This window comes from Cavia porcellus, unplaced genomic scaffold (assembly GCF_034190915.1).
Source record: "Cavia porcellus strain 051 isolate PalLab524CR breed Dunkin Hartley unplaced genomic scaffold, mCavPor4.1 scaffold_2, whole genome shotgun sequence".
Classification (NCBI taxonomy): Eukaryota; Metazoa; Chordata; class Mammalia; order Rodentia; family Caviidae; genus Cavia; species Cavia porcellus.
Window position 1 is genome coordinate 131,734,153 of NW_026947485.1, and position 15,046 is coordinate 131,749,198.

At 38.3% G+C, this 15,046-nt stretch overlaps 1 protein-coding gene across 4 annotated transcripts in view; it reads right to left on the reverse strand.

Moving 5' to 3' along the window:
• Erap1 (endoplasmic reticulum aminopeptidase 1) overlaps positions 1-15,046 on the reverse strand; it is a 30,670-nt gene that overhangs the window by 5,649 nt on the left and 9,975 nt on the right. For 3 of the 4 annotated variants that reach the window (XM_063245386.1, XM_063245389.1, XM_063245388.1), the window contains 11 exons: positions 11,287-11,421; positions 9,442-9,562; positions 8,531-8,685; positions 7,663-7,776; positions 6,360-6,491; positions 5,648-5,779; positions 5,436-5,507; positions 4,003-4,157; positions 2,624-2,703; positions 1,949-2,132; positions 455-611 (listed from right to left, as the gene is read on the reverse strand). In XM_063245386.1, the coding sequence (XP_063101456.1) occupies positions 455-611; positions 1,949-2,132; positions 2,624-2,703; positions 4,003-4,157; positions 5,436-5,507; positions 5,648-5,779; positions 6,360-6,491; positions 7,663-7,776; positions 8,531-8,685; positions 9,442-9,562; positions 11,287-11,421 (1,437 nt within the window). The remainder of the gene's footprint in view (positions 1-454; positions 612-1,948; positions 2,133-2,623; positions 2,704-4,002; positions 4,158-5,435; positions 5,508-5,647; positions 5,780-6,359; positions 6,492-7,662; positions 7,777-8,530; positions 8,686-9,441; positions 9,563-11,286; positions 11,422-15,046) is intronic. The other variant, XM_063245390.1, reaches the window with a different exon arrangement.

Below are 15,046 nucleotides of genomic sequence, written 5' to 3' on the forward strand. Positions count from 1 at the left end.
AAAGGTTTTAGTATTTGCATAACAATCTTTGGTAAAGACAGCCTATCCGCTTAAAATCAGGATGACTTGCCATTCTTAAGCTAAAAGCTAGATGCATCACTAAATTTTGAGAGCAAATTGTGCAAAAACTTTATGACATTTTGCCAAAAATAACAAGTTTGTATTTCTTCAAGTATGATGAATGAACCCAGAAAATCTTAATATTAGTTATCATATTAGAGAGGTAAAATGAAACAAAAGGAAGGGGAAAAAGTACATAAAAATTAAGTACAGAATTTAACATTGCAATTTCATTTTAGTGACAAATAAAACAGAAATCTTTGTTAATTAATCCAAACACTAAATGAGTATTTGTCTTTCCCATATGCATACACACATACACAATGGTAAGCACTTATTTTTATACATAAGAAAAGCAAATCCATAACTATCTTATTTATATCCAGGCTTTTACCTTGAACTCAGTTTCCACTTCAATCATGTCTCTCTTCTCCATTAACTTATACATAGGGATCAGCTCATTCAGCCCTTGGAACACAGGCATGATTTCAGTTTCGTGCTTCAAGTATAGAGTTAAATCTAAGGCTTTTTCAATGGATAGCTTTCCAATGCTGATCAAAAGATACAAAATGATTACATACAGGATTAAAAGAAAACCCAGGAAATCAACTTTTTGCTGCAAAATATATTGTATCAATCTTCCATCAAAACAATGACCTTTACATTAATATTTTTCCTATCACACCTAAGATCTGGCAAGATTCCACTGGGGAAGAAGTTTCTTAATAACAGAGCCAGATGAAAGGAAAGACACCCACAAAGTTCCTCTAGGACACATTGGACTATGTGCACAACTTCCACGGTATGGGGGAATTCACAGGTCTTCAGGAACCCTTGGGAGACAGCGTGCAAAATATGAGTCTCTGGAGAAAACACATCTTCTCTGTTTCAAAAAGACACTGAATACACATGGAAACCCTTCACAATAGCGAGTTGATACGAAAAGCCTCAGTGGTAGGTTATGTACTTACAAAACAAACGTAAAACCCTCTAGGATTCAAACTGAAATATGCTCCACAGAGGAATTTTTTTTTTTTTTTTTTTTTTTAGCAGAAAATAAACAACTAGGTAGGCAACCCTTAAAGTCTTGCCTTGTTGCTTTTTGCCATATTGGAAGGTTCAGTCTGGTGTTAGAAAAACCAGAAAGAACTCAATATTCAGGACAGAAGGACATAGGGCTGAGAATTATGAAATTACCCTTAGGACTTCAATTAGATCTAGAGATCAAAAAAGGTTTGACTTTTAGGTGTAGAAATAATTTCCTTAAAACCACTGTTATGGGAAGGCAAAAAGTCAATCCTGTTCACTGTCTTCTGTCATGCAAAGATCATTTGATGGGGTCAAATTTGATGAACTATATCAATTTTGGGTATCTAGAGGACTTTTTTGTTGTTTGGCTGGTTTGGGTTTTTTTGTTTTTTTTTTTTTTTTTTTTTTTTTTTGCATTTGTTTTAAACCTCTCCTTTAATTCAAGAGATACATCGAACATCTGGGTCTAGGTTATTTAGTCTTCTAAAAGGGTTTCAAGGTGGTTGCAGCCTCAGCATGGGAGCAACCTGATCCAAAATGGCAGGGCCAGAAAATCTGCAGGGATGGGGCACAGGGTCTCACTAGGATGTTGTCTCCTGAATTTGACATGTACCTTGGTGTGATCTGAGTTGGGAATGAGGAAGGTTAAAATACAGATTCTATACTTCAAGTCACCTAGCAGTCACAGACAGGAGGTTAATCACAAGGTAAAAGCAAACACGGATTGTATGAAGAACTTAAGGAAAATACCTTTCAACTTATCAGCAACAATCAATCACTTGCATCTTAAGAAATCAAGAATTTAAATGATACCAGCTGCTTTCAGAAGTAAACCACAACCTGGTACAGCTTGTCTTACCTGACAAGCTGAAAGGCATTGTTAATGAGGCTTGCCCGATCATTACTGCTGAGCGCTGTGTGGGTCGTTTTTAAGAGGCCGGTCAAAGAATCCCATCCATCATCCTCATAATGAACAATGTAATAGCCACTCATCCCCACATTAAACTTGATCCATTCCACTGGTTCTGGGAGGATGAGTACATCTATAGCAAATAAAATAAATCATAGCTCCATTTATTCCCTTCATTAAACATAGTCTTCCTGATCTAGGACTAGACAGAGAAACCAGAGAACAGTTTAATACTAAACAAATTAAAATCACTTGCATCTTTTAGAAACCAGACGACAGCAATCCAATACATAAGAGACAACACTAATCTTAGACACCAATTTTGTGAGATTTATAGATCTATGGAAAGCAGGTAATCACATTTCTCCTCATACATATGATACAACCTGGTAATGTTAACAAAATAATGAGAGCTTTCATCAGTAATCCCCGGTTTTTAGCACTCTAAATCAACTGTCCTAATTTCTATCTAGCATTATCTTGGCCTTTCTTTTGTAAAACCAGGCAACATTTTCAACCTAATCCTTTCTCTTTTTACCAAGATATATGCCAAGATTTACTATTCAAATCCTACATGTCTCCACACTTCTTTGAATTAAACCAGCTATTTTCACAATATATTACCTGTCTTTGTTTTCAGCAAAAATCTCTGGACCGAATCTGATTTGCTGGTAATGAATGTCAATGGAACATGCCACAGGTACCTGAAAGAAGCAAGAGATGAATTTTCATTTTTTGACTCATTCAACGAGTAGCTATCGGTAGTTTAGGACAACATGGTATCAAAACTATTATAGCCAAGACCTCAAAATGTAGTCCATTTTCCAGCTTGGGCACTATGCATCCTACATGGCTTCCTTTAGTAGAGTTAGGAATTTAAATTCAAGGGAATAGTAACTGGAGACTTAAAACAGCGACTACCAGTAACTGCATAAATTGGTATCTTGTGTCTCCTGAATAACATACTGCAAAGGACACATTACCTATGTAGAATTCCTACCTAGAAGGCACAGCCTGAATCTGGCCATGAAAAAAACAATGGAAAACATATGCTGAAGGAGATTCTATAAAATACCTGGCTTTTACTCTGAAAATGTGAAAAAAAATGAAACGGAAGACTGAAAAGATTGATTCAGACAAAAAGGAGAACAAAATTATCTGAAAATTAAATAAGACATGTGAGTTTATAGTCAAGTTTTTCTATTCTCATTTAAAGATATTTTTAGGATAACTGAAATAACTGAACAGAGTTTATAGGTCAAATAATAGTACTTGTCAAGTTTATGTCCTAATTATTGATAACTGTACTGTGACTATTTAAGTGAACATTCTGAGAGTGTCTTGTCTCCAAGTTGCTCTTATACAGCTAAAAAATGTGTGTGTGTGTGTGTGTGTGTGTGTGAGAGAGAGAGAGAGAGAGAAGAGAGAGTGAGAGAATGATAAACCAAGTGTGATCAAGAGTTATATATCTGGATAAAATATATATGGAAATTCCTTGGACTATTCTCACACCTTCTCCATAAGCCTGAAATTATTTCAAGATGAGAGAAATTTTTCTGCATAGTGTCTATCCTGGGTTAACCATGTTGCAGCATCTCATTTTAATGATGTCCTTCTGTGTTATTAAACTGACAGTTTCAGATTCCAACTCACTGCCAAATAATTTCCAGCAACATCTAAATTCCTTTGTCCTTAGCTCCAACCCACATGCCAGACACTGTTGTAATGTAGTATAGTTGCCTCAGAGTCAATTTCAAGCCAGAAACTAGAAATTACATCCTATTAGACTATAAAACATGAGAATATTAAAATAATTGCTGTATCATTTGCTTTCCTGAGACTAATCAAACCTAAAAACTTCCTTTATCCTTTTTTGGAGGAGACGCAAATACAGGACATATAGATTTGACTGAAATATTTTAGGACCATATTTCAAACGTAAGATTATTCTAACAGGAGGATGTTACCGAGGCAACAAGATGAGTCTTACTCTATAACATTACCCGGTTTCCGGGACGCCGTCAGACCCCTTCATATAGTGTTCTTGCTTCATGTGCACATTCCTCCCTCTCACAGTGATGGTTATCAGGGGAAAGCCCTTCTGCAGTGTCCAGGTGTTCATCATAGCCTTCACATCCACAGTTTCCTGGCGCCAGTGCTGGTTAAGACACACAAAGGCACATGTGTCATCCACATGGACCCAGCTCTTGGGGCAGAGAAGGCCGGCTTGGGCTCAGAGGGTTGCTTCCCACGGACAGCCTCTCTGGGGAGCTCCTCCACCTCTTCAGCCTCCTGCCCCGGCTCCCTTCCCCAGTTACCGAATCTCCATTACAGCACTGACTGTTTATTCTTCAGCCTCCACTGCTATCTGTGTGTCATATCAGCTTGTGCTGGGCACTGGCATTATCACCAGGCACCAAACAGACACATGAATGAATGAATGAATGAATGAATGAATGAATGAATGAGGAGAAAGGAGAGGAAAGGGAACATGTTAATACCTACACCTACGCTGGCTCTCAGACAAACAAGGTGGGAAAACCACTCAGTGCAGAGCCTGTGCATCTGCAATAACAGATGGTCCATACTCAACAAGCGATCATAGGCCCAAGAGGGAGTATGTTCTATACTAAAAAAGCTTTCTGGAGAAGATTTTGGAGCCACTAAAAGAATAAAATGCTACAGGATGAATCCAGAAACCATGGAATCAAGTAACCTGTAAAAAAGTAAAGAAAACAAAAAAACAGAGGATAATACTCTGTTGAATTTCCAGATTCACCCATAGCTATCTATGAAAATATTCCACAAGTCAGACAAACAGAATCAGGCCTTTTTTGTAACTCAGATGTTATGAATACTTTATAGTCCACCAGTTAAAAGCACTTTAGATTGAAATTCAAATCCCTGCTCTGCATTTCGTGACCCATATGCCTTTAGATGTCCTATTCCCACATGGTAAAGCAGGGGGAGTAAGAGGGTTTGGCTTATAGGATCATTTTGAAGAGTAAAGGAGCAGAACACATAAGGGCGTGGCATGTGCCTGAAAGATAGTACGTGTTCGATAATACACACAGCCACTTCTTTTTTTCACAAATGCAGAGCTCACAAAATGACTGGCATGCTCCTGATTGATAGAATGCAGCCCTAATCTACCATAGCAAGAGCCATAAATCCAGTGCTTTACAGAGAGCAAAGCTCAATAAAAATAATTTCAGTGAGACATATCACCACAGAAGACTCTGCCCCATATATATATATATGTCTTTTTAAAGAAAAATTTACAAAAGGCTGTGTCACTAGTATAGTTTGCTGTAGAATCATCTGGAATGCGGGTGAGATAATCAGGGACCTCAGAAAGTCTGGCACAGAGCTACCTTTCAAAGAACAAGGTGTCAGAGATCATGTTCATGGGTGCACAGCAGAGGACGAGACTTACTGAGGAGGAAGATGAATGCTGGCCTCGGGAACAAAAGCCCTCCCTGGTTTGAGCATCATCTGCTGGGCAAATCTAAAACCACAAATAAGCACATCACTCTCGCTGCTATAGGAAATATCTGTGATGCTTCTCAGAGGGAGCAGCACATAGCAAAAGCAAAATGAGAGCAAAACTGTCAATCTCAATTGCACAGATATAGAAAACATACTCACACTTGCCATAGAATTCCACAGGTCTTCGTTTTTTGTATTTTTATAGCTATACTTTTGGAGATACTGCACAATTCCACTTTTAAATGCATCGGCACTAAGGTACTCCCTTAGCATATTCAGAATGCAAGCACCCTGAAAAGATGTATAAGTGATGTTTGTAGTTTGGGCACATACTGTATTTTGCAATAATTCCTTTTAAAATGCAGCTACACTAGTTAGTACAAAGTTTGCTTAGCATGAAGTTTTAATTGGTACAGAGGGTGTGGTGGCGCACGCCTGTAATCTCAGCACTGAGGCAGGAGGATTGCCATGAGTTTGAGGCCACCCTGGGCTGCTACACAGTGAGGTCAAGGCCAGCCTGCAATACATGGTGAAACCCCGTCTCAAAACAAAAAGCAAAAAAAGCTCAATTTGTATAAAGCTTGGTCAGTACAAAATTCATGGCCAATTAATACCTACTGTTGAATGATCAGTAAAGGGCATAAGATCATGAATTTTTAACCCAACAAAGAGCAAATAAAGAATTTACTATAATATAATCTTTAGGATTGTAGGTGAAACTTGTATAAAAGAGCTCATACCAGCTAGTACAGGTCAAGACAGGAGGCATTCAATCTGATTGTTCCTGATGAAGTCAAAACTACCCCTATGCCCATCCCCATAATATCTCTCCACCCCAGTAAATAAATGTGCCCTCACAGTCTACTGTTACCTTTTCATAAGAAACATCATCAAACATTTCCCGAATCTGAGCGGGATTCTCCACAGGTGTAGACACAGGGTGTGAAGAATTTAATGCATCAACCTCCATCACATTAAAACATTTGCCAAAGAAATAATCTTCCTAATGAGACAGCAAAAAGAAGAGAAAACAGCACCTGTGACCCATTAGGAAAAAGTAGGAAAAGACGATGATTTGATTGACCTGGGCGACAGGTCTACACTTTCAATGCCTGTGCCACATAATGCTAGTTTTTATGAAATAAAACAAAATTACTATGCTGTCTAAAGAACATACAAAAAATAATTTCAGGTAAGCATTTTAGATTTTATTCCTCTTCAAATACTTATAAATTTAGAACAAGAGAAATTTTATATTAACTTAAAAACAAAATCACTACTCCTACAACTAAACAGCAATGAAACAGGAAAATAAAATGCATAATGATTTTGACATTTCCATTCAACATTTGTACTACAGTATTTCAAGCAAAGATTTAGCTTTAAAATAATGCAATGAAAGAAAAAAAGGAGAATAAAGTCCATCCCTAACTTTCTTCATTTGACACATTAACTCAGTTGAATAATAAGCATCTATAATCACTGATATTATTAAACATTATTTGGAAACACAGGAAAACATTTATGACCAGTTGTAATATAATAATAATATGAACTTTAGAATTATAACTGTGCATTACTAAATTACAGGTATAAATAGGTAAAATGGAAACCAATAAGTATGTACTAATAAAAAATTATAGTTTAGTAAATCACTGGTTGTTTTTACCTAAAATAATTTTATTTTTAATCTTTTATGCAATTATCTGAAGCTTAAAATATGATGCTTACAATAAACATGAGTCCCAAAGAATTAAACTTGTGATTTATGTGTCCACGCAAATACAGTCTGTAACCTTAAGCATAATTTAACTGATTTGCCAAGTAGGGTTTTATTGAGATAATAGAAAACTATACCCAATACTTCAGCAGTAAGCAACCTGAAGGTTAGAAAAGCAACCCGAAACATTTAGGTTCACATTATTTCTGTTTCTTGATATTAAGAGAAGATACCACTTAACTCTTACTTTATAGCAGCCATAGATTCACACCCAAGTTTTAAGTCTTCATGATGTATCATGGAAGCTCACTAGAAATTTTGTAATCTAATTCATAGCTAAACTCCCAAGAAAATTATTAACGCAATTCTATACAAAAATTAGATAATCTTCTCCAGCTACATTGATGAAAACAACACATTGATCTAAAACGTGAAAACATAAATAGCAACTTACAACTTTCAGTTCAGGATGGGTCACACTGACAGACACAAACTCCATAAACTTAGCAAATCCCTCATTTAACCAAAGATCATTCCACCATTCCATAGTAACCAGGTTCCCAAACCACTGAAAGGAAATATATCTCAGGTTATTCAATTATATGCAGCCTGGGTTATCTTTTGCATTAAAAAACACAACACAATCAGGCAGGAACATTTTCAAATGTCTAATGTCAGTGCATCAATGTGAACATATTTTAGAGCAAACATTTTCAAAGTAAAAATGAACACTTTCCAACATACATTATAAAATATGAAAGTAAGTGCTTTGAATGAGTAATTTTGCTATGAGAAAAAAATACTATAAATATATGTGTGATGGCTTATGTATAGATGTCCCCCAAAGACTTATGCAGCCATAGGTGAGGCTTTTTCAGAGCTGGCTGAATCCAGTGTGATCGATTCATGATGCAATGACAGGATTGGGGGTGCTAGGATTAAGGGTGAGTAACTATTACTAAATTAGTCCACTGATTAGTTTCACACCACCTAACTGCAATATATTGGATATAACTTAAGGGACAGAAAGAGGCTTGTCTAGTCTTTTGCTTGTCTTGTTCCCTACTGCCCACCATGAACCGTTTCTCCTCTGCAGTGTCCATCTGCCATGCCTCCCTGCCCTGGAGCCAGCCAATTATGGACTGAAACCCCCATGAACTGTGAGCTCAATGAGCCTTTTCCTCTTTAACTTTGGATGTTGGGTATTTTGTCTCAGGAGTGACAGAAGAGTAAACAAAACCATATGAATCATCTAATTTATCCCACAAAAGCAACATAAACATTCAACTACCATTTTTAAAAGTGTGATTGAGCTTGTGTACCTGGTGAGCAAGTTCATGGGACACAGTCATTGTGATGCCAAGCTTGCTGGATGCAGAAGACTTTTTAGGATCAAACAACAGAGAGGATTCTCTATATGTTGTCAGGCCCCAGTTTTCCATGGCACCAGACTGAAAGTCAGGAATAGCAGCAAGATCTAGGGGAAAAAGTAACACAATATATTACCAGGGTCAAAGCCACATGTTCACCGAGGCACAATAAGCATCAGAGTGGATGGGTATCAGGACCAAAAGACAAGCTACACAGCCCGTGCAGCACAATGAAGCTGCAGCTAGGAAAATCCTTCTCCAGTGTGAAAAAGGGCTTCCGTGACTCGGTCATTTTCCTAACAATGAGACCCACTCAAACTTACGCCTCAGGTCTCTAGCGAGCATTTCTAGCTCTCAGATCTTGAGTAGCAGGGCTAAAAAAATCTGAATAATTATCTCAGTAATCTCTTTTTTGGATGCCCAATACACACGTATATTTAAAAACTCAAATAAGATAGTTTAAAAGGCTCTATAAGAAGGAAAATGCAGATTATCTTACACAGTATAAATTTATTCACTTAAAAAACTGATGAAACACCTTCCATGTCCTTGACAAGCATGTGGCGGTGGTAAAAAAATAAAATAAAATAAAAATGCTGCTCCTGCCCTCTGCTGTCTGCCTAGCTAATAAGATCAGAAGACAAAACAGTCCCCAGGCCCCGTGCCGTAGGAGCTAAATGGAGATCTGCTTTGATTAGCACTGAAAGTTCAGATGAGAGAGGAAAAGATTCTCAGAAGTGCCAGTCCTTTGACACTTGCTGGGAGGCAGCTGGGAAAATCATGGGGAAGCACCAAATATAGGGGTTTCATCCCTGACTGAGGTCATCAAATGCTACCTTGTCATAGCTGAGCAAGATCTCTACCTTGTTTGGGCAAAGGATATGGTATACTGAAATAATCTTCGTAAAATTCTAGAAGAGTCACAGCCGCATCCAGGGCATAAGCTGCTTGGTTTATCTTATCTGGCACGGCATACACAGAGACCTGAAGAGAAAGGCATGGAAAGATAGTCAAATATCACAGTGGCTTCTCCACACAACCACAGCAAACACTGACACTGCTGGCTTCAGACTGATGGGTGTGGTTGTCAACATTAAAGAGCACAATAAGGAATTCCATATTTATATTAATGCTGATTACTTCTACAAGCCACCATCACTGCTGCATAATATATACAAAAATTGTTTTCTTACATGTGTTTTTAAAGTGGCAAAAAATAGACAGACATAGAGGCCAAAAGGGAAGTGGTAAACTCTCCAAAGTCAGCCAGGCACTATGGCCAGCTCCTGTCCTGTGGGCCCTAGTACAACCCAGGTGGACAGAGCTCAGAGCACTGAACAACTTGAGGAATAAAGGATGAATGCAGGTCCAGCCCAGCTGGGAAGTCCAAGAAGTACATAAAACCAAATGTTGCAGAGCATACCCTTAGTTAAAAGTAAATTAGAAATCACTATCCCACACACTGAGAAACTACAAATAAAACAAAACAAAACAAACAAAAAACAAAAGCCCAGTCGATTCAAACCTTGGTATTGTATAAAGGAGAATAGGAAAATTTTCTTAGAGAATTTGTAGCTAAAAGTTAATCCTCATCATGTTTAGAAGCTAAAGTCACACTGACTAGGCAATCCAAAAACCTAAAGCCAATAATTTCATGTAAAGTGGTTCCTGCACTGACAGCTAATCTCAATCATCCCGCAGCAACAAATACAAATCCTCTGCAAGAATCTACTTTGACTGAGGCCACAAGCTCACAAATGTAATTCACAGTATACGCAAAGAAACAGGATCCCACGAGCAAGAGTCAAATGAAATCAGATACACAAAATCTCTAATGACCACAACCACCAAAGAACATAAAATATATGTTTACTCTGTTTTTAAGAAACAGAATACCTAAAAAAATTATGTAGATTAAACAATATGAAAATAATCATTTACAAAAGATTCCAAAAGGCGACCAAAATAATTGCTAATAATTTTACTGCTGAATTTAGAAGGTTCTTTCATGTAACACTCAAACACCACTCTCAAATCCCCAGATAAGTAAAGAAGTCACAGCACTTGAAGAGCAAAAACCAATTCATCACAGAAGCCTTGGTTATTCAGGCCTCGGTGAAAACCAGCACAAACATAGAATATCTTCACAATAATGAATTCCTTCCTCTGTTCAAAACAAAGCATATTTACATTTGGGGATATGACATACAGCCCCAAATACATAGGTTATCCATTATGCCCTAGATCCCAGATCAGAGGCTAAAGATCGCTGAATAAAGAGTTTCTCTCCAGTATTCAAAATTCCCTGGCCCAAATATTCTCCCCACAAAGCCTTTTGCTACTCCAGTCCAGGGGCTTTATCTTATTTCTTTTTCACATACAGCCAAACATCCCCTGCTCAGTCTTCAATGTGTTCTTCCAGGCTGCAGCAAGTAATAACCAGAAGCAAGCTTAGAAACCGCTGTAGGAACAAAGTCAGAGCCAGTTAGTGGTGGAGCCAGGCAGAACGCGACTCAAGCAAGCCGAGCTCACTTCATATTTTTGGTATTAAAACTCGCTGTAAAAATGAGCATCTCTGATCAGTGGGCTACCAACACTCCTGTGTTGCTGAGGGATAAAGGGTTCCCAGGGTAGAGGGTTCCCAGGGCAACTTCCGGACAACTCAGGAAAACCAGAATGAATTGGTCACCCTGTGAGTCATGGATCACCTTGACTCCATTCTTGGTCATCTTGCTGACAGACTCAAAATCTGAAATAATGAAGGCTACCAGGTAGGTGCTCATCTTCACAGTGACATCAAACTGGTCTTCTATCAGTCCTTCGGCAATAGGCACAGAATTCATCTAAAAGCAGAGTAACTCGAATTACCAAGTAATCTAATTATTCAACTACACCAAACATATTATAACGAATCATTTCCCTAATTTCCCAACATGATACTGAATGCATGTGGTATGACATTTCCATAATTACTTTTAAATTTTGCTAACACCTGACTGTAATTTAGATACTAGGGTTAAGCCATTTGATCAATTTCTTTTTTTCTTTATATTACACTTATTGTTTTTTGGTACCTGGGATCGAACTCACAACCTTGCACTGGCCAGGCAGGCGCTTGTGCTGCTGAGCTAACCCCTTGGCACTCTTTTTTCTTAATTGAACTATATAATTCACATACCACAAAATTCACCTCTTTATAAAGTATGAAATCCAGTGGTTTTTAGTATATTCAGAAAGTTGAACTGCTGAGTTCTTTTAAGTAATTCAGATGATTGCAAACTGACTCATATGTATCACATGTGGATTGGTAACATTGACAGGACAAAGCAAACCTGAGATTGCTGCATTTGCACAAACATGTTCTGCTTGTCCTTAAATTCAAGTTTGAGAATTAATTAATTGGAAATGTGATGTCTAGCATACTCCACACTGGACAAATATATCAATCATGCACCACCTAAAAAGAGCTACTGTTTTCCTCTACAACTGAAAGTAACCAGCATCTGGTCTGATCTGATCTGATCTGCAGGTTCTTCCAAACTCAGACTTGCTTCCCTGGCATCCAGGACATTCAAAGAGTGGCTGTGTGAATACAGTAGGGTTGATGAGGACACAGTCTAAGATGTTCCCCACAGGGAACATCTGACGCCTCAGAAACAGTAAGTGTTGGAGTGAGATTTTGGACAAGTTAAATGCCAGGCTTTCTGTATAACCCCATGCTCATCTCTATTTCTGTGCCCCTACTCTTCTCCATAATAGCCACTGTCAACAGCTGTGGTGCCTACTTTCGGTCATTTAAACTGATTTTCTACATACACTTAAAGAATATATATATATATATATATATATATATATATATACTTAAAAATTCTGAACTGTCTTTTCTTTTGAAATATCTTGTATATAATCTCCACCAAAATTTCCAGCATACTAATTCAAATTTGAGTATGATTCGTTCCTACTCACTGCCTGAACACTTTGAAGTTCCAATGACACACACACAGTACAGTATTTGATTTCCTAGCCCTTTCCCTCTCAGCTCCTTATCTGCAACCAGAAGTCAGGCTACTCCCATTATATTCTGCCAGTGACAGGCTTTCATGTCCAGCTGGCAAGGCTATAGTAAAGATTTTCCTATTCTCAACACATGGATGCTGGATACCAGGATTTAGACTATAGTCAGTTCCTTTATGGAGTTTCCAGAACTTATTGCCATTTCTCTGCAAACCTACAGATTTCCTTCTTAATCTTGCCTCTTGTATATCTCCACCCCATACTGGTTCCTTTATTCTTTATTCTTCTAGATTTGTGATACTCAGAGAATGGCACTTCTATTGCAGAGTATGATGTCATACTATCGCTTGGGGGAAATGATTATAATTTGAAAAAACATATTACAGAGTCAGGGTTTTCAAGGGGATACAATTAATACAGAACACTTGATTAATAGGATTATTTTATAATATTCACCCAAAAGCCAAATGCACAGGAGTGCAAGAGATCCATTCATACCCTAGAGATCTGAAAAAATACAGCTGAGGGCCAGGTCCTGCTCAAGTTCAGCTGAAGTCCTAGAACTCATGGCAAAATCCTCCATAAGTCCAACTGGAGGCACAAAATCTCATGCAAGTTTGTATCAAGGATCTGCACTGGGAAGGCCCAAAGGTCAGTGATGGAATCTAGAATATCTGCGCCAGCAGGGAGAAGGATCTATGCCAGCAGGCTGAGGGATCTGCACTGGAGCCAAGAAGTGATGCTCAAGGTAAGGACCAGAGCTCCCCTGAAAAGAACCTCAGCTGCCCTCACAGACAACAGGGGCCTGTGCTCCTCTAATGATGACAACAGCTGAGTTCATAACAGGAAAGCCAGCATGACAAACTTCTACAGGAGACTCAATAACATAGCATCTTCCCCTCCAATTCTCCTTTACCACAGGAGGATGTTCTAAACTGACCATTAGTTAATCTAGCAAGCATATTCTTTATGTCAAATTTATATGAGGAAAGTAGCATAATTGCTTTTTTGTCTTCTCCTACTGTAATTGTTCACACAATTTGCAAAGTTTAGAAGTTTAAGTAGTAACTCAGCAGGTCTACATCCTAGGGTGTAGAGGATACGCCCTAGGGAGGCTGTTTATGCCCTAGGGTGTTGCAGTGGTTGATTCCTTGTGTCAACTTGAGACGTTTAGAAGCTTAACTAAGTAACTCACAGGGGGCCAGGGTCCTCACTTTGTTAAACATCCTCAGTCTGTAAAAGGGGAGGCACAGAGAAGGTGTGAGTGCTACATCTGCCCTGTGGCAGATGGCCTGAACACAGTGTAAGGGAAAGAGGCTTGTTCTCTCCCCTTTTTGCTCTTGTTGCTTTTGCTGTCTTTCACTGTCATGAACCACCGCCCTCTGTCATGCCTCCCTGCCTGGGAGTTAGCTTAGTATGAATTGAAACCTCTACAAACTGTGAGGTAAACAAACCTTTCCTCCTTTAACTTTGGGTGCCCGGTATTTTGTCTCAGTAATGAGAAAAGTAACTAAGATACATACAGAGTGGGGAACAAGGACCAAACTTCTTAACTGATAGATTTACAAAAGAGCACTTTTAATAGAGGACAGTCCTTATAAGGGCCCATAATTTTATTTAAGGAAGGGATCCCTAAGGTATTCAAAGGTGGGTAAGGGTTTTAAGGTTGAGACGTTGGCATGTGGGGCTCAGTGTCTTCCACATAACTTCCCTTGGCCATCAAGGGGATGAAGCTGGACACCCTTTAGGACTCTGGGAAAACCTTATTACACTCCTACTCATCCACAGTGAACTTCTCTGACAAAACATGCTCTTGCGGGGTTGACACACAACAGCTGCAGGACTGACCTGCTGGTGCTATGTGAGCCACCACATAGTGGGATAATGACACTAATGAGTAATTTGTTCCCTTTACCCTAGTCATCTCACCACTTTTAAAAATCAAAGGGGATACTGTCCACACCTGCTTCGAAATTGGACAATACCAGTTTCTTTTAAGAGAGAGACCTGTTATTATTTAAAATTCAGCATCATGATGGTCTCTGAAATGATCATTTTTCTTTCTTCTGTCTGCCCAATTTTGCAATATAAATTGTATAGTTATTATTCCTAGTAGAATACACTACATGGAAATTACCAAAAAAAAAAAAGTCTATATACCGGGCCTTATTTGACAAAGTGTTCTCTTTAAAATCTTAAAAGATCACATAAGGAAGTAAGAATGAAAAGAAATCACAGAGTGAAAAAAAAAAAAAAAGCCCACAGATTGGGAAAAATTTTTTTCCAACTATCCCTCAGACAAAGGATGTCTATCTAGAATGTATAAAGCATTTAAAGACCCAATCCAAAAACGGGCATCTGAGATGAATACACAGTTTTTCAGATGAAGAAATACAGATGGCAAATATATGAAAAAATGTTCAACATCATTGGTCAGTCAAGAAATGCAAATTA